Source organism: Anoplopoma fimbria, chromosome 22 (genome assembly GCF_027596085.1).
Source record: "Anoplopoma fimbria isolate UVic2021 breed Golden Eagle Sablefish chromosome 22, Afim_UVic_2022, whole genome shotgun sequence".
NCBI lineage: Eukaryota > Metazoa > Chordata > Actinopteri > Perciformes > Anoplopomatidae > Anoplopoma > Anoplopoma fimbria.
Genome location: NC_072470.1, coordinates 6,868,007 through 6,891,245, shown reverse-complemented (window position 1 = coordinate 6,891,245; position 23,239 = coordinate 6,868,007). Strand labels below are relative to the sequence as shown.

The window sequence follows — 23,239 nt, the reverse complement described above, 5'->3', positions numbered from 1 at the left end:
AAAAATATCAAATAAGTGTTAAACAGAGATATATGATGTTGTTAAGAACTATTGATGAAAATGGTGCTGATGTAGATTTTTTTTTTCTCCCACTCTGTATAGCTACAGAATACAAAGAAGTATTGCAGGGTTTCCTTTACATAAGCCTAATGGAAATATCGACCAACAGCGACACCTGCTGGTATAAACTGGAACTGCACCTCGCCTCTATTGTCACACGGACCTTTTCCAGCCACTGACTCTAGTTCCTACCCGGACCGCAATCTTCGTTGCACACGTAACAGGCATGGCGTCCTTCAACCAGAGGCGAAAGTGACAAACATTTATCCATTCGCCCTTCTGTATCTTTCTAATTTTTTTTTATGTAGACATATATAAATATTATTCACAATGGTGACCAGGACCGCGTGTCAAGTTCTCCAGCGCCGTAAGTAACGTGTCTGGAGGTAGCATTAGCATGTGAGCTAACTAGGTGGAGATTATGGATTGTGACGTCATGTAAATATGTTTTTAAATGTGTAAGGTTTGACATTTTTGACTTGACAAAGTAGGAAAAGGCAAATGTGTAATAAATAACAAAAAGTGCATGAGGGTAAACCAGCAGGGCCTTAATTAACAGCATTAATTAGTTTGATTAAATACACCTGTGCAGCTTTGGCACAGCACAGGTGGAGGAGACATGTGTTTGATTTGCTATATTAACCAAAGTCTTTAGTTTCAAATGCCTCAAATTGGCGTCACATTATTGTTCCACTGTGAAAGAAAATTATTAAAAATCCCCAACATCATTTTGACTGCTTGTGTAATCACCTACATGACCTTACATATTCTAAATATGAACAGTATTATGAGCTGCAATGATTTGTACTTAGCAGCCATACCAGGCGGTAATTACCTTTAACACACATTGTTTATGATTTATAGTATTGTTTAGTTGTGCAAATGGTTTATGTTGACATGAATTATACATTTAAACAGAATGCATATCCTGACTTTTATGTAATATGCTCCAAACACACTGGAGAATGCACTTCCCATAATGCAACTCCATAGTTTGTTTGGTTCCTTCTTTGAAACACATTACATTACATTACATTACATTACAGGCATTTAGCAGACGCTTTTATCCAAAGCGACTTACAATAAGTGTATTCAACATAGGTATTCAAGAGAACTACTAGTCACCAGAAGTCATAAGTGCATCTCCTTTCTTAAACAAGCATCTAAGAGCATAACCAGAGCAAAAGTACAGTGCAGAAGCAAATTACTACCAATACAATAAGTGCAACAAACTAATACAATAAGTATTATGAGCTGCAATGATTTGTACTTAGCATGTCGTGTAAGCCAGCCATACCAGGCGGTAATTACCTTAAGCACACATTGTTTATGATTTATAGTATTGTTTAGTTGTGCAAATGGTTTATGTTGACATGAATTATACATTTAAACAGAATGCATATCCTGACTTTTATCTAATATGCTCCGAAAACACTGGAGAATGCACTTCCCATAATGCAACTCCATAGTTTGTTTGGTTCCTTCTTTGAAACACAGGCTTATTGTTCAAAATTGTAGTTTTGGGTCCAGATTACCCTGTAGACATTGCTTTGTCACTAACAACAACGTAGTTTCAACATGACTTATGATTAGAATATAGAAAAAAAAAGATGGAGTATCCTCATGTCATTCTCCCCCCCTCCCACAGGCTTTGTGACTGCCGCAGCGGCTGCACGTGCACCGGCCGCCGGGGCCCGCAGCCAGCGCAATGCCGTCTTCTCCAGAGAGCAGGCCAGGCAGAGAGCTCTGTACCCTCGCATCGAGAAGATAGAGGTGTCCATGCAGGGCCCGGGGCTGGATGGGACACTGCTCATCATGAACAAAGGGATGTCCACTCCACTGAGCTGTGCCAGACGTGAGTGAGGATGCAAGATTAAGCTCTGTGGAGAAGCAGGAAATGATTGTGATCTCCACAAATTTATGAATTGAACTTTTGTCAGGTTTAACCCAACCATTTTTGTACACAGTATAATCCATAATCTGTGGAAAACTAAACGTCTCAGCTTCATTTGCATGTATTAATAATGTATTGCTACATGTTTCGCTATAGATAAATATTAGTTGTAACTCCTGTGTATTTCTTCTCAGACCTGACAGAGCATCACCTGACCAACTCTGCTCTGGCCCTGGTGGACGGGGAACCGTGGTCTCTCCACCAGCCCCTCACCCAGTCCTGCTCACTCACTCTGCTCACATTTAAAGACAATGATCCAACACTGGCCAACCAGGTACTAAACAACAACAATGTATTTTATTCAATAAGATTTCTGATTGTTATGGATGTTAAGAATCCCCTTTCTTTTTCCTCATATTTTAGGAATGATCCGGTTCTAATGTGTTTCTTATGGAAGTGATATGGGACAAAATTCCCAGTCTTGTTTCTTTGTAAAGATGAATTCTTAATTTCAGCCGCAGCTCATATGAAGCTTTGAAAGTCTGATTTAGCCAGTGTCCACTTAGTATTTTCTAAAGTGTCTGACTTTTTAGAATTAATTTTCATCTTTGTGCTTCCCTGAAGGAAGAGTGATGCATAGAAGGCATTCCACCTACAAAATAATTATATGAAATCATGCATCTTTACATTGACTTGTTATTTCCGTCACATAAGCCAAACAAATAAACTGTCTGATTACAGAATTCTAATGCCTCAAAGCTTCCCAAATCTCTGCCAGATGTTTTTATCCACTTGTCTTCGTGATCAGTGTATAATGAAATTAAATAAGTGACATCATGAAAAGGGTTTGACATTCAGCGTGTGCTCTTTTTTCCCCTCAGGCCTATTGGCGTTCCTGCGCTGCCTTGCTAGGCCAGGTTCTGGAGACTGCGTTCAAAGACGACTTTACTGTGGAGCTGCTCAGCACACCAGAGGTGGCAGGTAGAGGAGCTTCTCTTTATGTCTCCAAATGAACCCTGACCAGCGTCTGAGACCTGTAGAATGAGTTAAAAAAAAAAAAAAAAAAAAAGGTGGTGTGGTGCTAAATTGTTTCCATTTCATTTGTTTCCATGTAGTCACTTCTGGGGCTTTCTGCTGTGATGCGGTGCTCGACCCTCAGCTGGACTCGTGGACTCCCTCTGAGGTGTGTGTGTGTGTGTGTGTGCGTGTGTGTGTATCTACTTTCCAATCAAACATTTTCTAGTTTCTGACAACAATCAATTAGAAAGGTGTCTGTTTTCATCAGCTGGTAATAGTGACAAGACTTTGAGCTAGTAAAGTCAGAACAAAGGAGCTCCTTAGACCACTCCTTCACATCATCACTTGGCTTAAATGGAGTTTTTATGTTAGTGTTGTGCTAATGTCCTCCTTTAAAACTCTGCTTCATGCTGTCTAAAGTCATATTTTGGAATAAATGAGAGCCTTGGTGTTTGCAGTATTTCATATGCTTTATTTAAACATGGTGGTTTGAGGATGAGAGACTAGAGTGTTACTTTTTATCATCACCTTTTGAAGTGTATTTTTCCCCAGCAGTTGCAGGGGAGGAACGATTATTTTTGTTTGCTGCTTTGTGCCTTGGGTCACAGAACTATTTCATCCCTAACTGTACCTGATCCTTTGTAAGTTGTGTTTGTAAACTAACATGGCTGGTTTTCTCTCCAGGAGTCCTTGCGGTCTCTGACCAGAGCGGCCCAGCAGCTGATCCATCATGACCTGGCCTGGGAGCCTCTGGAGGTGGCGCCCTCTGTGGCGCTGGAGGTCTTCTCACACAGCAGGTAGACTGTCTTCTTACTGAGCAGCAGTGCTTTGTACCACTGAATCTCTTTCACAGGGTTTTTTCTCAATTTTTGAACTTTTTTTTCTCGCTTCATACCTCTGTCCTTCTGTCTTTCAGGTGTAAACAGGAAGAGGTGGAACAGAAAGCATCACAAAACCCCAAAGGCACAGTGATGCTCCACAGGTGAGTTTTCATGGACACATTTTGGTTAATTAGTTCGGTTACATGACACATTATGCAAATCTAAAGGAGGCTGTATATTTTATACATCTCCCACAATTAATTACCTTTTTCATTTTTCTCTAGATGTGGTGACCATGTGCTGCTGAGTGAAGGCCCCCTGGTGGCCAGAACAGGCCTGTGCTCCCAGTACGAGGTGACGGCCCTCCACAGCCTGGAGCAGGGGCCCTGGGGCCTCCACCGTCGAGCACAGGGCCTCTCCCTGCCTCTTCAGCTGCAGGTAGGGATATGTGTGGAATATAACAGCATCTAAAGACATTGAAGGCAAACACTGTGTGTGTTCAGCTTTTTTATTTATTATTTAATCTTTTATCTGATCTCACGTGTATAAAAACCCTCATGCGAGACAAGTAGAGCTATATTCATTCTTGCCCATAATGTTTTTCTTTGGAATTTTGTTGTGACTTTTATTGGGACAAGGACTAGAATAAGATGAAGGTCCAAATGTTGCATGGCAATTGATTATACCTAGATTTCTGTGATGAAATGTCATCTATTAGCACCTGTGACACTTTCCGGTTTTGATTACTGTGTCAAAAGGTCAATTTAACAATGATTCTTAGCAGTCTGCAGTGGTTTCCCTCAAGATTATTAATAATACTGTTGTTTTAATAGAACAGATTATACATGACATTCTATTGTCCGTCTAATGTCAAAGCCTGTCCTCTGTACAGCGCGGGTTAAGCACTTAATGGTTGTCTCCATGTGCCTGTTAGTCACGTTGTCTTCCTCTCTGCAGGCTCACCACACAGTCTGGAGGAAGCTGAGGCAACGGGCAGAGAAACTGGTAAGAACAACAAAAATCTGTTTTAAATTTTTACCTCTCACAGCCGTCCAACAGACTTCAAAGCTGAAGCACTGCAGCCAACTCTTCAGACAGTGGTCTGGTCTAGATGATGGATACTTGTCCAAATTACTGCTTGTTCCACATTCAGCCAGCTCGATCCCTGGCTGCAGCCATCATTTCAGATTTCACAAAGTAGCCAGGGGTTAGGATTTAACGTGGCTATTTTTATTGCTTTTGCATTTATATTTTGGCAAAAACAGAGAGAGGATACGCAGTGTGGGCTGCAGTCTTCAGGAAAAAGCAGGCCTCATTCTCCTCATGAAGGACAAACTGCTGTTTTCAGAACTCGACATGAAAGACGCAGACGCTTACTCAAGATCCAAGGAGGAAGTATTTTTAAATCTGTGCAGGTTCAAGGCTCTTATATTAGACGTCGTGCATCGTGACACTCAGATTGATACAAAGTTGAATCGTCTCTGTCTGAGCATAACCAACTCGGAGTCTAAAGAGAAGCATAAATTCTTCAAATTCAAACTAGGCTACGAGTTAATTTTGGATGGAGTCATCTCGACTAAATATATTTTGCTGCAGCCTTTCTGCCGTTCTCTGTGCATCACTGGTTGCGTAATGAAAAAAAAAAAAGCTGTACTCATTAATAGACACACTTGATTTGGCAACTGATGACATACTGTGCTCTGTGGCCTACATTTTATTTTCACATATGTCTATTTGGGGAATTGAAATAGCACTTTATTGAAGACAAAAGAATGGATGTCAGAGTTGGAGGATATTTGGATCACATTTTGTGGCGCTTTTACAAGCACAGGATTAGCATGCAGACCTGCTGCAGGAGCTACAGGACATCACTGTTACGGTCTCAGAGGACGCGGTTCCATAGCATCACCTGACACATTAATGTTTGCTGTGTTGTGTGTGTGTGCACAGGATGTGTATAGAGAGCACGCCGTCCTGTCCTCTTTGTCCCAAAGTGTTAACAGAGAATCACTACTGCTAATCAGTGGAGGAGCTATGAACTTAAACGGGCCCAGAACCTCCCTGAAGGACATTTATACTGCAGTTTTGTCAGTTTATGAAGGCAAAGCAAGGCTAATGCACACGGTGTCCTTCTCTTCAACCGCTCACACTGGTAGACAAAGATCATTTAAGACCACTGGAATTTTTTCATTATTCCTATAAAACCACAAGAATGCAGCTTGATAAAACTGTCTGTGAGATTTCATGCTGCATTGACAAACAGCCAAGAGCACTGGACTGAAAGTTTGAACATGATCCTTTACACTTTTTGGGTTATTTTGACTATTTCATTTGTGAGTTGATTATCAATATTAGAGGGAATAATCATTTCTACATCATTCTCTCTGAAAAACATATAAAATGATTATGTTTTGGTTTCTGGATTTCTACCAAACAGTGTTGGCCATCTCTGCAGTGCCACAGTATTTCATTTAAAACATTTTTTTTTTTTTACACACAATTCACCTTGAAAAAATATTGCCCCTGTTGCGATTTGAAAATTGCAGGAGACCATGCTGCTATTTCAATGAAAAAGATTCGGTATGTTCAGGTTAACAACTTGGGTCTTACTTTTGAAGTTTGACCATAATTTCATTAAAAAGCGAGAAAGGTTCCCATTTTCATTTTTTGCGCCATTGCTGGGAAACGCTCCTAGAATTTCTTAAGAAGAAGAACTTGGAGAAGGTGCATTTTTTTTCTTCTTTTTACTGTGCACCCTTCTTGGAGTGATTTACCAGATAGACTTCATTTGGAAACGCTGCCTTCCCATCAGGTATTCAAACACCACATCTGATGTTTGTTGATGTGTAGATGACAGCAAGGCACAGTGTAGTAGTCTGTATTTCATTGGTACAGCATATACAGAATATTTAGACTTTATTTTGCTTTAATCTTTTGCAGTTGTAACATTGTGAGATCTGGGAGCAAGGCCAATGTGTCAGACAATCAGTTTAGTTAGATTATCTTAACCCCTTTATTCACAGGTGAAACATAGTTAGCCCCTCTGAAGTACTGTTGAACCTAGCAGTTTTATAGGTTATAATGTTACACTTTTTTTCCTCTTAAGAATAAGTTTAGAAGAGACATGTCAAAGAAGTCTGCTTTGTATAGTTGGCAAAAAATGTAGACGCGCTATTACTTTCCCAAAACTGAAATTGTTGTCAAATCTTTTCAGTGTGATTTAAATGTGTTTCTCCTTTTTAAAAGTCTAGATCCAGGTGGACAGAATAACAGAAACCCCTTACCATCCAATCCTTCACAGTAGCCCTACATCCCTTTTTTTAAAGGAGATATTAATACAACTTCATACTTTTTAAAGCTGCTTTATGTCAATTTGAAATGTTTGTGTTATTTTGTCCACCCTCTGTATGTGCTACCGTACCGATCAGGTTTATAAAAGCAGCGAGGCGTGGGCGGTGCGTTTTTTCTGAGCCGTCTGCAGGCGGTAGGGAAGCATGTCCCCCGTCTGCCTCCAGCTGGCGCTCAAAACACGGCCGCCCACGCCACAAACCGATGCCTCCACAATGTCCTTTTTTAAAGATTACTTTTAGGCAATATGTACTTTATCAAACTCTCACTAAATAGAAGAAAAAGTCTAGAAAGGGGATTTATCAATTAAAAGAATAACCATTAACATATGTGGCTTTATTTTTCCCAGGTTGAGGTGCCGAGACTTGAAGAATTGGCCCCACCCCCTCCCCCTGACTCAACTCCACCTCCGACCAGCCAGTAATGACCTCTGTGTAACCTTCCCCACATACATTAACACTTTCACATGTATCTGATTGTATTATTTGTCCAATAAATGTGTAAAAATATGTGAAAAATAACTCCCGCTTTTGTCATTTTTATGGAAATCGCTGCAAATTGAAGTAAATCACTTTCCTTGGCCCCGTTGTCATACAAAACTTGCATTGTGTTGAGCAAAATATTTCAACGCTCCCATGGGAGAACGTGTAAACTTTAGTTAATAACTGATTGCATGAATGTAGGAGTGACAGAGAAAGAGTGAAAATGGGAATGCGTTCATGTGCACTTATGTCTGTGTCAGCAGTTTGTTTAACAACAAAAGCGGAGTGTGTGTGTGTGCGTGTGTGTGTGTGTGTGTGTGTGTGTGTGTGTGTGTGTGTGTGTGTGTGTGTCTCCATTGGCTGAAGGTCAGGCAGCAGTGCAGCTGTTGAGTCTATCACTCCTCAAACAGGTGGCTCTCAATCCTCAGAGTGTGTTCACAGTCAAGTGTTAGAAAGTGTGAGCCGGGAGGGACTCTCTCTTTTTACTTTCTTTTTTACTCAGAATTCCAAGCGAATACCACGGCTCTCTTTCTAATCAGTGTGCAGTTACACGTCTTAATCGTTAATCATAATAAAAATTCTTTATGTAAAATGACAAAGGAAGTGTCCTGCTGAAAGAGGAAAGTCGTTACAATTTAATGTGACCGGTTATACTTGGTCCGCTTATTTAATAGGAAGAGCTAAAACAAGTAATTGTTTAGTCGATTTAAAAAAAAAAATGTGCAACTATATTAAGTATTTCTTTCTCCAAAAGTACTTCAGTTCTAGCTTCTCTATTGTGTTACTGTGTTATTTGATGGTAAATTAAATATCTTGCGGGTGTTTTCTATATTTTTCTACATTTTATAGGCCGTATGTTTAATCTATAAATGTATAATTAATTTATACCAGATCTGCTTTTGTATGCGACTTCCTGGTGTTTTCAGACGATCCGTATCCATAATAAGTGCGTCTAGCTCGCCTATGAAGAATTGGTAAATCATTTATTAAAAGAAATAATTCAACACTTTAGGATATGCACTTACTTGCGGCAAGAGAGTAAATAAACTAATTTCCCTAAACTTTTCCGTGAACTCCTTTTTTTAATAAACTTATAATCACTGCCTCTGGATAAAGTGTTACTCCCAGTTTGTATCTCCACAACGCTGTTAGCCCGATGTTTGTGTTACAGTACAGGTGGCGACGGACGGACAGCTGGTGATGTTTATTGAGCACCAATGACGTAAAGAACATTGAGCAGCTCTCCCAGACTTTTCTCCCCCCTCTCCCACACAGTTGTACGTTGGGAGATATCACTGTTTGACATTCGAGCCTCTGCCACTGCGTGTGTCTTTGGACAAGCTAGAGACAGATAGCATTTAACACCCCCCCCTCACCCCCCTTTCATGTTCAGATTATCCAAAGAGTGTTTAGTAACGGGGAAACTTTTTTATTTCCCCCACATTTAATCACAGGAGACTGCCCAGGAATGAGCAAAGCCTCGGGGCCAGAAAACTTAGCTGCTGTGCAGCTGTTGCTCTGACTCCAGCATCCCCCACCCCAACACCCCCCCCCCACACACACACACACACACACACACACTGACAACGTGCGAGACACACCCAATGACATATGCCTCGGACTTAGAGCACAATCACACCACCAGCACCAATAATTGAGATGTTTGAATCTGTGCCCTGAATTCCATCGCTCCTTGTAACGCTCCAGAGATGTTCTTAGGATGTTTTTTAAGATGTTCCTGCGACCGCGCTGCTCAAACGTGATTAAATTTGAATAGCTACTAAAACCACTCTGGAATAATGCATTCCTAGAAATGAATTGGTAATGTGTTTTTCTGAAGAGCAAGCGCAGTACGAGATCAACATTAGAGTCATCCCAGAGCTTCCTTCATTTGACGGCACAGTGGAAGGCCGGACTGAAAGCAGAGATTTATAGTGTTGGCTTATCCAGTGATCAGTCTGAACACTTGTTTAGACATGAGTAATTCACTGGGGAAACTCTCCAGAAATTGATCAAGAACTACGTCATCCAGAGACGGTGTCGAAACCTTCCCTACGTCTCATACGCCTTTCATTACTTTGGGCTGAACCTCTCAAATCTTTCTTTGAGAGCAGCCTCTCGATCCAAGGCTTTAAACGGTGTTTGTCTTTCTCCTCTCCAAGACTGAAGTAGTCTGAATCTCATATTCAATAAGGACAGGATGTTGTCGTTGGATAATTCCTCTTTAATCTAATATTTAGAGGCCTGTTGCAGAAGGCAAGTGGTCTTGCCCATGTATAAAATATATCTTATGATACCAGTAAGTCGTTGTCACATTCTGGAAAACCCCCGGAAATTGTTTTAATTTTGCAACCCACCCATAAGTTAGTAGTACATTGCTCGTTAACTAAAGTTAAAATTATAAACCCTTTTAGTCTAAAAAAAAAAAAAAAAAGGTGCCAGATTAACATAATTTACAGAAAGATCCAACCTAAATGGCTGAAATCAGTCTCTTTGGAGGTAAAACGTGGACTCTAGATGTTCCAAATGGCTTTCAGGTCATATTATATAACCTCTGTAGGGTCAAACCAGGTCTCACTCGGGCTAAGGTATGACGCGTGCCACACCTCGTTTGCCAAACCCAGTGACTCCCGTTCTCTGGCAGTGCAGTGCGCGTCTTGGACACGGCGCTGCGCTCTCGGCGCTCTGCTCCGTCAGAAAGCACACACCCCTCCCTCCGTCCCTCCTCCACCTCCTCCATCTCCACCTCATCCAGCACCGAGACCAGACTTCCACCCGCGTCGCTCATAGTAAAACCAGGCACGCCGCTCCCTGCCCCCAGACTTCTCCCAGCCACGGCACCGGGAGTCTCGATCATTCACCCCCGGAGGTGCGTCCCGTTCATCCGCTCGCCGATCCGTTCCGGTCCGGTCCGATCGCTTCCCCACTCTGGAGAACAGTTTTTCCCCCTGGAAGCTGGATGAATTATTGGAGAGTTGTGAACAAGTGCGAGAAGAAATCTGCCTCCGCTGACTAGACTCAGCCAGAGTAGTGGAGGATAATGGAGGGGACGTCCCTGTACCTTCCTATTGTTATTTTACTCATGCAATGTAAGTGACAAATGACAACTAGTCATTAGGAAGAAGTGACTGTTTCTCTGTCTGTTTTTACGTTTCACTACTACTACTACAGGACATGGATAAGGGAAGTGCACCTTGATACTTTTTTATCTATAATTATTTATTTTCTTTATTCTAACTGGATGTCCTGGGGTCTGTACTTTGCACAAAGTAAAATAAAAATGTAATTCAGTGCTGTAGAATCCAAATATTGTTTTAACAAGTGACTAATTATTTCAAAGTGGAGAGACACATTCTTCAAAGTAGTGGTTTTTATTAAGTGACATTTTCCTAAATTGTTTTCTTTTCCTTTCTTTCATTTTAGTGTGCAAATTTCAAAAGTCAAATATGCAAAATGTAAAAATTTTATTTTTGACTCTTATTCCGTTTGGTGTTATTCCGCACTATTCCTTTTTAGTTAAAGCCCCGCTGTGAGAGTGGGCTGTGGCGACTATGCAGCCAGGCTCGGTTCCTGCAAGTTGGCCCTAAAGTTGTATTTGGCTGGGAGCCACCCAAGGGTGTGGGCGGGCGGCATGGTGGCAGTTGGGGCCCCCTTCGTTTTGGCAGAGGAGGTGTCGGATCTGTGCATGAGGTCAGCGGTTGGATCACCACCAGTAACTTTTAACTGATCTTGCTCGTGACGAGGTGTTTTCATGGCAGGGATGTTAACGGCTGATAAGGTCGTGAAGGTGAACAGGAGAAAACATGTTTCTTTACAAAGCAAAAAAGGGCAACTTTCCCAAATGCTTAAATAGAAAGCAGTGTAAGTGTCTTTAGGACTCCTGGGGAGAATCAGCAGCAGCAGTGTGAGATGGATGTGATGAGACAGTGAGACTGACGCAGACTTTACTGTGTGTTGTCCACGTTTTGGCACCTGTCAGGTCACAAGTTCACAGAGACGGTGTGTGTGTGTGTGTGTGTGTGTGTGTGTGTGTGTGTGTGTGTGTGTGTGTGTGTGTGTGTGTGTGTGTGTGTGTGTGTGTGTGTGTGTGTGTGTGTGTGTGTGTGTTAGTGTGTGTCCAGTCCGGCTGTGGACAACCTGACAGAAATCACTCATCATCTGGCTCACACATAGATGTCAACAGCTTGAACAGAGCAGCTTCAAATCTGCCTCAGCTCTTCTGACCGCCTGTGGAGTGTATTATTAGGGGAGAAAAAAAAAAATAAAAAATAATAATACAGGAGGAAATGTTTTGGGTGGGTCTCTGTGGCAAGAGACCCAACAACCCCCATCTCAACCTTACACTCACACAGCACGACTGCCTGAGACAGCTGTTGCTCACAGGGTTACAGTCACACAGAGAGGCTTTGTTCAAATGGAGAACACACACACACACACACACACACACTCAGACACACACACACACACACACACAGTCCTCCCTGTTTTTCTCCGTACCCCAACAGCCTTGAAACGTGCGTGCCGTCCACATGCCCGGTTATCTTTATCACACAGCCAGACAGGATACGTCTTCTGGGTCCATCTCCCTTCCTCTTTTCATTTGTCCTGTTAATTTGAATAAGTGCCTTTAATTATTACTGCGCCCATGCTTTTGACCTCAACACAGCCCTGGCAACACCCACCCACCCCCTCCCCGGTCCCTGTAACACTCCGTACAGGCCGCGTAATGAGAGTAAAGCTGCGTGCCAAGGAGCGAAGCGTGCCATCTTTCTATTTTTGCGCTCAGGCAAAGAGGGTGGCTGTCCCTCTGTGGGTTTGAGCTGTCGCAGTTTTTGGTTGATGTTGATGCCACGCACAGTGTGTGTGCGTGTGCGTTTGTGTTTGTGTTTTTGTCTGCAAGCTTGTCTCTGTTGACGCCCTTTGTCTAGATGTTTCTGTGCTTCAGAGCACATCGCTGAAGCCTTTTAATTCCCTCAGGGGATATATATATCTGATGCCATGTTGGAGGACCATCAGACGCCTGCTGCTACAGAGCACATTCAAAAACATCATTTAAAAAAATTCGCTAAAGGACTTGATTATGCCACCAATGTTGTTCGGTACTCAGGTGGTCAAAGATACTCCACCCTACAGCGTCTTGTTCAACTCACTCCTGATGAGCGACACGGCCGAATGTTGGACTTATTCCTGGTGCAAACACGGGGCCCGACTGTGGTCCCAGTGCTGCTAACTGGAGCTGATTCTCTGTCCAAATCGGCCCACTTTACCAACACCTAGCCCGCTCTGGTAGCCATTTATGGACCAGATCATGATCAGTCCTCAAAGTGAGCCGATCCACTGAGCCTAGCTTTTGCTAGCTACACAGGTTGGCTCGAAAGCAGCTGGAGTCCGGCACGCCTGTTTGCTGGACTCACTCATGATGGTCCAAATCTGTACTCGAGTACTGTTGATTCCAGGCTCAAATCACTGTGCACAACTGACACCTTACCAAATGTGTCAGCCAAATATGGGCCAGGTCCGGTTCATAGTTGGTCCTCAGATACTGCTGTGCCGACACTCTGATAAGGATGCACCAGTACGGATATCGGACCAATACTGATCTATGCTAGGCTAAACTGAGGCTTGAAATCAGTGACAGTTTGGGTTGCACAGGTGTCATTTGTAGACATTTAGGCTTCTGAGTTTTTATTCTATTCCGTTCCAAACCTGCCTCCCAACAATATTAATGTATTTATTGGGCAATACAGCCAAAGAAACTCTGAGGTACACGTGTTCAGCAACCCTGAAGAGACATCCAACACTCAGTGGGTCAACTTCTGCACGCTCGCACACACTTGAACACCATTTCTTGATGATTTCTTGGACAGTAGGCCTTTTTTTATTTATTTAAGAAGCTACACCGCGTTAACATTACCCACCATGCAGTTGTGTAATGATCCGAGTAGGCCATGTGTTCATTGTCTTTGTAGTTAATTGAGGCCATTGAAGCCGACAGTGTTCGTAGTCGTGGAGCACAGCGAGGACCTCGCACTCGGAGCCTCTTTGCTCATTTTTCGACTCGTGTGCTTTCGTGTCAGTCAGTGCGGCGGTGAAGTGCGGGCCGTGTTGTCAGCCCCGCTACATTTCCTTTTTCTCCAAGAGGCGTTCCTTCAAGGTGGCAGCAGGCCTGGTCTCACACTATATGACAAGAGCATCTCCCATTCACAGTCCTACTGTCACCGAGGATCTCCCTCGCCTTCAATCCCCACTCTCTTTTATTCATGCTGCTGCGGGTCTCTGAACCCCCCCCACCTCCACCAACCTCCACCCGCCTCACTCTCCACTCCACTTCATTTGTATTCTATTCTTAGGGCCGCTCATCTCTCCTTTGTCATTCGTCCTCGTCCCTTTTTTTTAAATCTCATTGTATCTCCCTCCTTCGTCTTGTTCATCCTTTAGCGAGACAATGCTCCTCGGAGGGTGTCGAGGTAGCAGAGCCAAGGCTATGATGATAATCCTGTTACACTGCCGCGAGTCAACACATGGCAAAAGCGAAGGGGAAGAGCGAGCGTCTGCAGGGAGAGTGTGCAGTTTTAATTCACTTAGCTGAAAGTAAGTGAGGCTGCTGTAAATTGAGCCAACTTCAGGAAAAGAAGCTTTTAAAAAACTTCAGCGTGCTTTATGCTGCATTTTGCAGATGACATTATTATTGTATAGGCTTTTGTTTATTTAAAGGCTAATTTTAAAAATAGCTGTAAATAAGAGCCAGAGAGACCTTTGGGTGGGCTCATAAGCGACAGTTTGGATTGTCGTCACGACACGGCATGTTCTAGTCCACACTTCCTGCCTTTTGTCTCGGCTAGACCTCCATTCTTCCATGTCACCCCGCCCTTCACAGGGAAAAAAGAGCTTCTGCAACTCAAGTATTCCAGTAACAATGGGCCCGCACAGGAAGTGACTGACAAACAGGAAGCTTGTCACATTTATTAGAGAATACGTGTTTTTAAGTTTACGTTTGGGAGATTTTCATCTTTCTGGTCATGCCATTTGCACAAACAATGGCAGGAAAAGAATGTGTGTGTGTGTGTGTGTGTGTGTGTGTGTGTGTGTGTGTGTGTGTGTGTGTGTGTGTGTGTGTGTGTGTGTGTGTGTGTGTGTGTGTGTGTGTGTGTGTGTGTGTGTGTGTGTGAGAGAGAGTGTGTTTTGTGGAAAGTGTTAATATATGTGAATGTGGAATCAAAATTAAAAGTTTAGACGTTTTTCATAGCCCCATGGTTCTGACTTAGAACCCTTGAGGCCCGTTCAACATTTATTATGTAATTTAAAAAATGCATGGCCTTCAGTCTTAAAATCTTTTTCCCCCTTTTCTAAAGTCGCTAGTCTTTTGAGAGAAATTCTAGTCTTTCGTGCTGCACCAGAGCGTGTTTACTGTTTCTCCCCCAGGTAATCTTCACCCACGATGAACGTTGATTCTGTATTTAACAACAGGATGACCAGGGAATAATCCACCGCATAAACCACTCAGCACACAGGAAGGGTAGCTCCCGCTCCCTCTTCCTCTTCCTGTTTTGGATTCTGGGTTTCGGTGACACACAGTTGGCAGGGAAAACAAACACGGACAGTGTGCCGTCGGCCTCTTGGCTAATACTCCCCATTCATCAGGTTAATCTGGACAAGCCTCTGGTGAGATGCCTTGTGACCTTGTCCTAGCCTGGACTCGGGTAAACATACGGCGGGCTGCTCCTTAACCCTGCTGGATTAAAGCAGAGGAGGGAGTAATCCTGCCTTCACCTCAGAGCGCATGGAGAAAGCCTCAGACAGTAAACCAAAGACGACCATTAAGCATTCTCCTCTTGCCGTATGCGAGCAATGTGAAGCACTTTACCCAATTCACCTTGCCCCCTAATGGATGACAAGTGATATTGCGTTCTGAAATGCTCTGACCCCTCTTTTTTTAATCTCCCACTCCTCTTCTCCCCCACTACCAGGTTCCCCCTCCTTTCCCGTTACCGTGTCAACCGCCGGACACAAGGTGGAGGTGCGCGAGTTCTCAGGTGAGGCAGAGAAAGCAGCCTCATCCCCACTGTCGAGTCATTTTTTACCCTCAAGAGCTTGCTTGACATCAGATTCTGTCTGACAGAATAAACCATGAGGCTAAAAATAGACCAAGCAGTTAAAAATGCCACTGATTGAAGGCTTGGCTATTCTGCCATAAATATCTCATTGGTTCCACTTCTTTTTTTTGCAGACGCGGTGCTGTCCTGCACGTTCCGCACGGAGAAAGACCAGAACCCGCGCATCGAGTGGAAGAAGAAGGGGAAAGATGTGTCTTTCGTGTACTTTGAGGGACACTTCAAAGGTGAGAAAGCAGCTTGTTGCTCTTTATCCCCCAAATGACAAAGAGGGCATTTGTTTTAATCAGCTTGCAGTACCAGCTGGAAGGGGTTTGCCCCATAGGATGAGAAAAAAACACCAGCTGGATCCAGTGAGATAGGAACAATAAACTCTAAGAGATGTTTAAGCACAGGCCATGTGTCCAGGCATACAATGCCCGTCTCATGTCCTTGATCCCTCTCCTTTGTGGTCTAAGACGGGGATTTAATGGCTGAAATAAATAATAAATCATACATCAGCTTTCACCAAGTCAGTCTCTTTCACAGACAGCGCAGATTTTTCTCAAACATGTCAAACCTCCTCTTCACTGACAGCTCTACGTCAAAGCAGAAATTCATGAAAAGTCACGCCACTGAAACCTCCTCTCCCACCAACCAGCTGGATTATCCCATTAGGGGGCTGTTACGTGACGTAAATGTACCCTGGAGCTTCCAAGTTCTATTAATTACAGTGTAAAATGGGGCTTTAAGGCTTTCCGGAGGTCCAAGGTCTGTGATGCAGGTGCTTTGAGGTTCATAAGTAGTTCCGAGAAACTTCTTACGTTGGTTAAAACATAAATATCCCAATCTGTGCTACTCCCAGCACCTATAAATCTGCACTCCCCGCTGCTGCTTTACACTAATAGACAACCACTTCTCTTTGCTGGGAGGCTTTTACTGTGAAGCAAAATAAATCCTCTCCCTTATTTTCTTAAACAAAAATATTACAGTGGTTTAACATGTAAAATAAGTCAGAATCTTGCTTTATTTTGATCTGAAAATAGCGTCTCATATTGATGTGGCAGTAATGTCACATATAGAGATAAAAACATGTCCTCTTGGATCTGCCTGACCTTCTGTCCTTTCCTTTAAGGTCCCTTTGAGGACCGCGCAACCATCGACGGGGCCACCGTCACGCTGAGAAGGGTGACCCAGGAGGACGCTGGGGAGTACCGCTGTGAGATCAGTGCTCCTCTCGACAACGTCAGCCTGGGCGAGACCAACGTCACGCTCAAAGTCCTGGGTACGATGTAGAGAGAATCAATGATTTAAAAAGAAAAAAAAACAGCGCCGAGATGTTTTTTTTATCCATGTTTATCTTATGTTTCTTTAATTCCTACCCCGTCCTGTCCCTCCAGTGCCCCCACACACCCCGTCCTGCGAAATCCCCAGCGGGGCAGTGACGGGCTCAGTGGTGCAGCTGAGCTGTAGGGACCAGCAGAGCATCCCGCCTGCTACCTACTCCTGGTTCAAGGACAACCAGCCGATCAACCCGCCACGCCACGCCAATGCCACTTATCTAATCAACTCACACACAGGATTGCTGGTGAGCGTGTGTGTGTGTGTGTGTGTGTGCGTGTGCGTGCAGACAAGGTGGACAGGAAATAGTTTACACTGTCTCTACACAGCAGCTGAGGCCTTCCATGTAATCGTTTTCTTCTTCCCTCTCTGTCTGTTCTGCAGGAGTTTAAAGCCGTAGCCAAAGAGGACACCGGTCGATACAGCTGCCTGGCTTCGAACGGAGTTGGACCGGCCAAGATGTGCGAGGGCAAGCACATGACGATAGGTGTGTTTGTGTGTGTGTTTCATTTGTGCGTGTGTGTCTGTGTGTGTGTGTGTGTGTGTGTGTGTGTGTGTGTGTGTGTGTGTGTGTGTGTGTGTGTGTGTGTGTGTGTGTGTGTGTGTGTGTGTGTGTGTGTGTGTGTGTGTGTTTCCACACGTCTTCCTGCCTCTTACCCACACCTTTCAGTACTGGAGAAAATCAGGGATGCAGTGGAGAGGAAAGGCCCACAATTTCTCCCTGCTTCTAAAATCAGAAACACCCTTACAAAGCAACTTGAAATGTGAAGGTCTACTGTGTCCATTTAGGGACAAATGACCTGGTCAAAGGTATTCTAATAAATTAAATAATGCACTCTAGATTAGGGCCAGCCACCATTTAATGCACTTCATAAATTATAGGGAATGCTATTGGAGTACAGGAAAGGGCATTAGACGGAGTTCCTTTTAAAATAAGTCCATCCTGTTTATGTTAGGAGTTTATGTATTCACCATTTGTTTTGACTGACTTCAATAAAGAAAGAGAGTTTTTCTCCATCTATTTACTGCTGCACATGGAAAACAGACGGTAACTCAGCCTTTACTCCCCTCTCACCTCCAGAGGACGTCAACGTCTTGGCCGTGGTGACGGCAGTGGTGGTGGTCTGCCTGCTCATCGTGATCTGCGGATGCGGGGGATACCTCTTGCACCGCAACGGCTTCTTCAGCCGTGAGTTGTTCTCTTTGGTTCCGTTGTTTTGCCCATTTTTTTTTTGATCTAACAACTACTTTGTCTGCTTATAAGATCAGTGCATCAAACCTAAAAACTCTGACATTCTCTCTGTTTTTCTCCAACATTCTTCTGACTCATCCATCAGCAGGACACAGAGGAAGGTAAGAGCTCTGTGATTGCATTAACATTGATGTGAACAAACACTAGGCTAATACCCTACACACTTCAGATTGAGGGAGGAGGGGGAGGGGGCTTGTTGTTGCACTTAGACTGCACGTCTGTGTGCTGAGTCAGGACTGTATAGAGTGACAGCTGTGGCTGTGTGTGTGTCTACATGTGTGTGTGTGTATTTTGAGCCACAGCAGTGCCTGTGTTTCTACTCAAACCCCGGTGATTGGCGCCAACAGATGTAAAAACCACGGGAAAACAGTTTTTTTGTTTTTGTTTTTGTTTCTTTTTTAAGTTGATTGCCACTTCCAGACCGACGTACATCTGTTGTCATCATGTCAACATGCAGAAAGACAGATGATCTAAAAATGCATACATTTAAAAGAGGGGGAGAAATAATCATGGAATAATTACTAAGGGGAGGGAAATATTGGCAGGAGATAGAATTGTAAGCAATTAAACTGATTGGATGGGTAATTTGAAATGGATTATTTAGATACTGAGAATGATTATGGGGCATGACAGCGGGATGTTAGTGCACCGCATTTACACACAAGAGTGGGCAAGAGGGCGTTTTGACGGTTGACCGGTTGTCAAGACAGAAACCACAGCGACATAAATGCACATCCTCATGTGACTGGCCTAATTCGCTTGACTTTTTGTTATTTGATTACTGGCTTGTTACTGCGCTGCGTTTGATGGAGAGTCATCGTGGAGCTCTACTTGAAGCTGATGCGAAAGCTCTTTGTCTAGGTTAAAGTCTGATGCTTATCCCACTGAGCTAACTGGAGCTGTCAGTGTCAACTTCCTATTTATAGAACCGCCTTTTTCCCAAAGACTCAAAGGCGATGTGACATGATATCTGATGCACCAATAGTAGGCACAAGTTAACAAAGTGGGGACTCAGAGCCAGGATTTAGAGCTGGCTTTTTAGAGAGAAATGGTCAAGGGGACCCGGTTAGATGGATGATTGTTAAATCGTGATAAATATAAGTGACCAATTTTCAGATGGTTGTTGTGACAAGTTTTACTTTTTATGATCCTAAGTCTCAGTGACAGAGTGTCCCTAAAAAACTCTGATGGTTACGTTACATATTCGCAACTCTCTCAGCTTGTCTTTGAGATGGATAAATGGGAAAAAATTTGCACATTTATCTACATTTTTTATATATGTCGTTCATAAAAAAAATCTCGGCGTAGGAAAAAAAGTAAATACATGAGTGTACATTTAAATACACTGTATGCATATAAAATCTAAGTTATTATGAGACACAGATGAAACATTTATATGTATAGCTTTAATAAATAAATACCCAGTTACAATAAGTTGCAGTTCCACAGCTGTAATATAAACCTGTAAGAGAGGCTCACATATAAACGTTGTATATTAGGGTGTTGGATTGCTGCATGTGATTGGCTCACCACTTGACCTGCTCATCCGGCATTTCTTTCAGCTCTGCTGCATCCCGATTGGCTGCATGTCAGTATAGGTTTTGTCGCCGTGACCATAGCTGTGTATATCATTCATGTATCGTAAATGTGTACATTCAGGGTCGTTACGTTGGGGTTTATGCTTGCGTGTCTACATGTGGCAGTTTGTGCCGGTAATTGTTGTGCGTAGACATAAATCGTAACACAACGACCCTGAATGTACAGATCATTCTGAGAGAGAGATCTCAAGATGTCCCTTTTATATATTGCTTCATCTTGAGTTATTTTATTTTTTTATATATGTTTATTTTATTCTTTATTTATCTCTCTATCTCAAACTAGAAATTATCCTACAATAGATTGGGATTTCAGATGCAGAAATGATATGCACAAATCATATGAACAGGTTTACACAGCTAAGGTTAATGACTTCATACTAATAAACCCCCGCCCATTAAAGCATGGCGTGCAGTGTCACTCCAAAAATGCCCCCCCTCTCTTGTGAACCCTTTTTAAAGCCAACACACTGACCCCAACAGGTCATTTTGGATCTCCCAGTGTCATGGTGCAGCCCACATCAGCAGCCAAACCCTGCACAGAACTGAGGACACGTGAGTGTGACCCTTAGGCCGACAGACAGATATGGAAGAAATTAATACCCATGATAATTAAAATCTTATACGCAACTGACTAACTAGTTAAGTTAGTAGTTTCTGTATTGGACACATTTTCTCTGAATTTATCAATTCTAAAAACCAATAATTCCTCAAACCATTGCACCACGTTGGAAGATTCAGATAGATGGTTGTTCATTTACAATATTGCAATGCTATAAATTCAGTGCTGTTCTTTTTCAAAATTAATTAACACACGCATTAACTTTCTTGCAGAGAGTTAGAGTTGAACAGTAGACAGAGAATTTTTAGCAAATTGTCAAACTATTCCTTAAAATCTTCAGAAGTTACATTTTACAATCAGTTTTTTTTTGTTTTTAAATGTGTGTAACATTCAAATTATTTACCCCATTTATACCAGTAAATGCTAAACACCAGAAACGTCTCTCTCTATAATGCATAACACAAACTGCATCTTCCAAAATGACCATAAAGTTGATTCAACACATTTCTAAAGCAGTTTCAATAATAATAATAATAATAAAAAAAGACACTATAACCTTCACGTAAGTCAGATTTATTACATGACTGTTGTGTTAGACTGCATTACTTTTAGCGAGGTGGACCGAATAAACTGGCAACTGAGTTTGTATCAACCTTTAATCAAAGGCCCTGTCACACACCCTGAACAACTTTTCGACCTTACACAGTCCTCTCCCCTCTCTTCATATAATCCTGCCGAGCGTTCAGAGTCAGACCTTTCCTTTTTACCCAGTGGGAGGTTTGCCATGTACTGTATGATGTGCATTATTTATGCAAGGCCAGATATGACTCAGAATACAGCTGTCCGCCTCGAGTGTCTCCTCTTCTTTGTGACTGTGACAAACTGTCCGATGTGCTTACCCGTATCTTTGTCTTTTAGGTCCAATGTCAACTATGTCCCTCCGCCCCAAGAAGTAAGTCCTTTTTTTTTTTTTAAATTGACTTTTCTCCTCTTTCTCCCTACATCTCCCCACACACAAACTCTCACACACACACACACACACTTTCCTCTCCCTTTCATATTAAGCTCTGAGTGGTGACATGAGCAAAGCGCTGACTTAAGCATGAGCTGTACATACTTACCTAATGAATGTTGCTGTGTTCATGATTGAAATCGCACCGCTGTCACCTTCCAGAGCCATAATTCTGAAACGAAACAATTCCACACTAATATATATTTTTTTCTGTGTCCCTCAGCCCCAGGATTTCAAACACACCCAGTCATTCATGCTCTGAGAAGCCAGCCTTTCCTTCGAGAACACATCAGCCTCGTGACAAGGTGCCAAACATTGGATTCTCTGATTTATTTCTTCTCGCTGGATTCCGGAATGAGCTCTTGATCTTCCAACACATGCTCATTTCAATCTTCTCCCTTTCTCACTCCTTTTTGGACGGACAGAAAACGTACAAGGCTTCTTCTTTCTCTCTCTCAGTCACTGATGTTTTCTGCTCTTTTGGGATCAAGTACATTTTCACGGTGTTCTGCTCCCCCCTGGTGGTCAGATGTTGAAATTTCAATCGATATTTTCCGAGGGATCCAGTGACTTGAGGAGCTTTCTACAGACTTTGTTTCTTCCCTCTGCAGGCCAATTGTTTTGACTACCTTTGTTTTCGTTTACCAAAGACTCACCATTTAACTTAAGGGGATTTATTTGCTTTAAAATATTGAATCATCACAAGGGAATTATGCTTTAAGCAATAGAGAAATAATTGATTTCAATCTACTCAAACATAAATACTACTCAAACATTTACCTCAGCATCTGCCAATGTTTTGTGGCCCCTGGGACCCCATGTTAGAGAAGACCCTTATGATTTTAGTGACAACATGAAACCATGGATGAATTATATAATACATTCATGTATGAAACCAGACAAAGCCAGTCCAGGAGAACAGGAAGCCACTCGAGCCAATTCTATTGAGACCAACCCCATTCCACCCTAATGTGCCTGCATGGTCTTTATATATATATATATAAATACACACACACACACACACACACACACACACACACACACACACACACACACACACACATATATATTATATACCTTGTGCCTTTTTTAATTTGTCATATTTATCTAGGGATCACACTTTTTTGTAAAGAACTTGCCTTACTTTTTTCTGTCTTTATATTTTTGTGCCACTGATTATCAATGTTAATCAAACTGGAGTGTCTGTTTTTAGACAGTGTGGGAATGGGTTGTTCAGAGTTTTATTTGAATGGTGTATATGTAATAAAAATGTTTTTCTATTCAAAAACCTGCCGGCCGTTATTATGTGATCACAATATCAGTGTTGGAAAATAAAGTACATTTGCTCAAGTACTGTACTTAGATATAATTTTGACGTACTTTTACTTAACACTTTTTTTGGTGGAAAAATAGTAATACCACAGTGTAGAAATAGTGAGGTAAAACTCTTGCATTCAAATATTAAGTAAAGTTAAATTACATCACTATGAGCACCAAAATGTACTTAAAGTACTAAAAGTGAAGGTACTTCTTATACAGAATGGCCCACTTCCAAATATCACCGTGTATTATAGAATATCATACAAAAACAGTTTGATGATGAGGTATGTTAAAACAAAAGATTATGATATTATGTCACAAAAACTGTTGTAGTATATTAGTGCTCTAAAAAGTAATAAGTCATAGTATAATATGTCACACATCATTAAAAATCTTTAAAGTTTTAATATAATATGCCATAAAAACAAATCTATAGTATAGTATA

General features: G+C 42.3%; 2 protein-coding genes across 5 annotated transcripts; both read left to right on the top strand.

The window, feature by feature from the left end:
- The first annotated feature begins 226 nt into the window (after positions 1-226).
- On the top strand, positions 227-7,652 carry mrpl39 (mitochondrial ribosomal protein L39). The gene is made up of 10 exons (XM_054623985.1): positions 227-427; positions 1,709-1,915; positions 2,149-2,288; positions 2,836-2,935; positions 3,070-3,137; positions 3,656-3,768; positions 3,888-3,953; positions 4,077-4,230; positions 4,750-4,797; positions 7,490-7,652. The coding sequence occupies exons 1-10, from the start codon at positions 391-393 to the stop codon at positions 7,562-7,564; spliced, it is 1,008 nt and encodes a 335-aa protein (XP_054479960.1). The 5' UTR covers positions 227-390; the 3' UTR covers positions 7,565-7,652.
- A 2,697-nt stretch (positions 7,653-10,349) lies between these two features.
- On the top strand, positions 10,350-22,762 carry jam2a (junctional adhesion molecule 2a). Of its 4 annotated transcripts, none has more exons than XM_054624086.1 (11): positions 10,350-10,711; positions 15,590-15,655; positions 15,850-15,960; positions 16,848-16,997; positions 17,113-17,300; positions 17,438-17,540; positions 18,135-18,242; positions 18,394-18,406; positions 20,384-20,455; positions 21,381-21,414; positions 21,698-22,762. In XM_054624086.1, the coding sequence occupies exons 1-11, from the start codon at positions 10,663-10,665 to the stop codon at positions 21,734-21,736; spliced, it is 933 nt and encodes a 310-aa protein (XP_054480061.1). In that variant the 5' UTR covers positions 10,350-10,662; the 3' UTR covers positions 21,737-22,762. The 4 variants fall into 4 exon arrangements, with proteins under 4 accessions (XP_054480061.1, XP_054480060.1, XP_054480063.1 ...); XM_054624085.1 differs by having other exon boundaries at positions 18,391-18,406; XM_054624088.1 differs by lacking the exon at positions 20,384-20,455.
- The last annotated feature ends 477 nt before the right edge of the window (positions 22,763-23,239 follow it).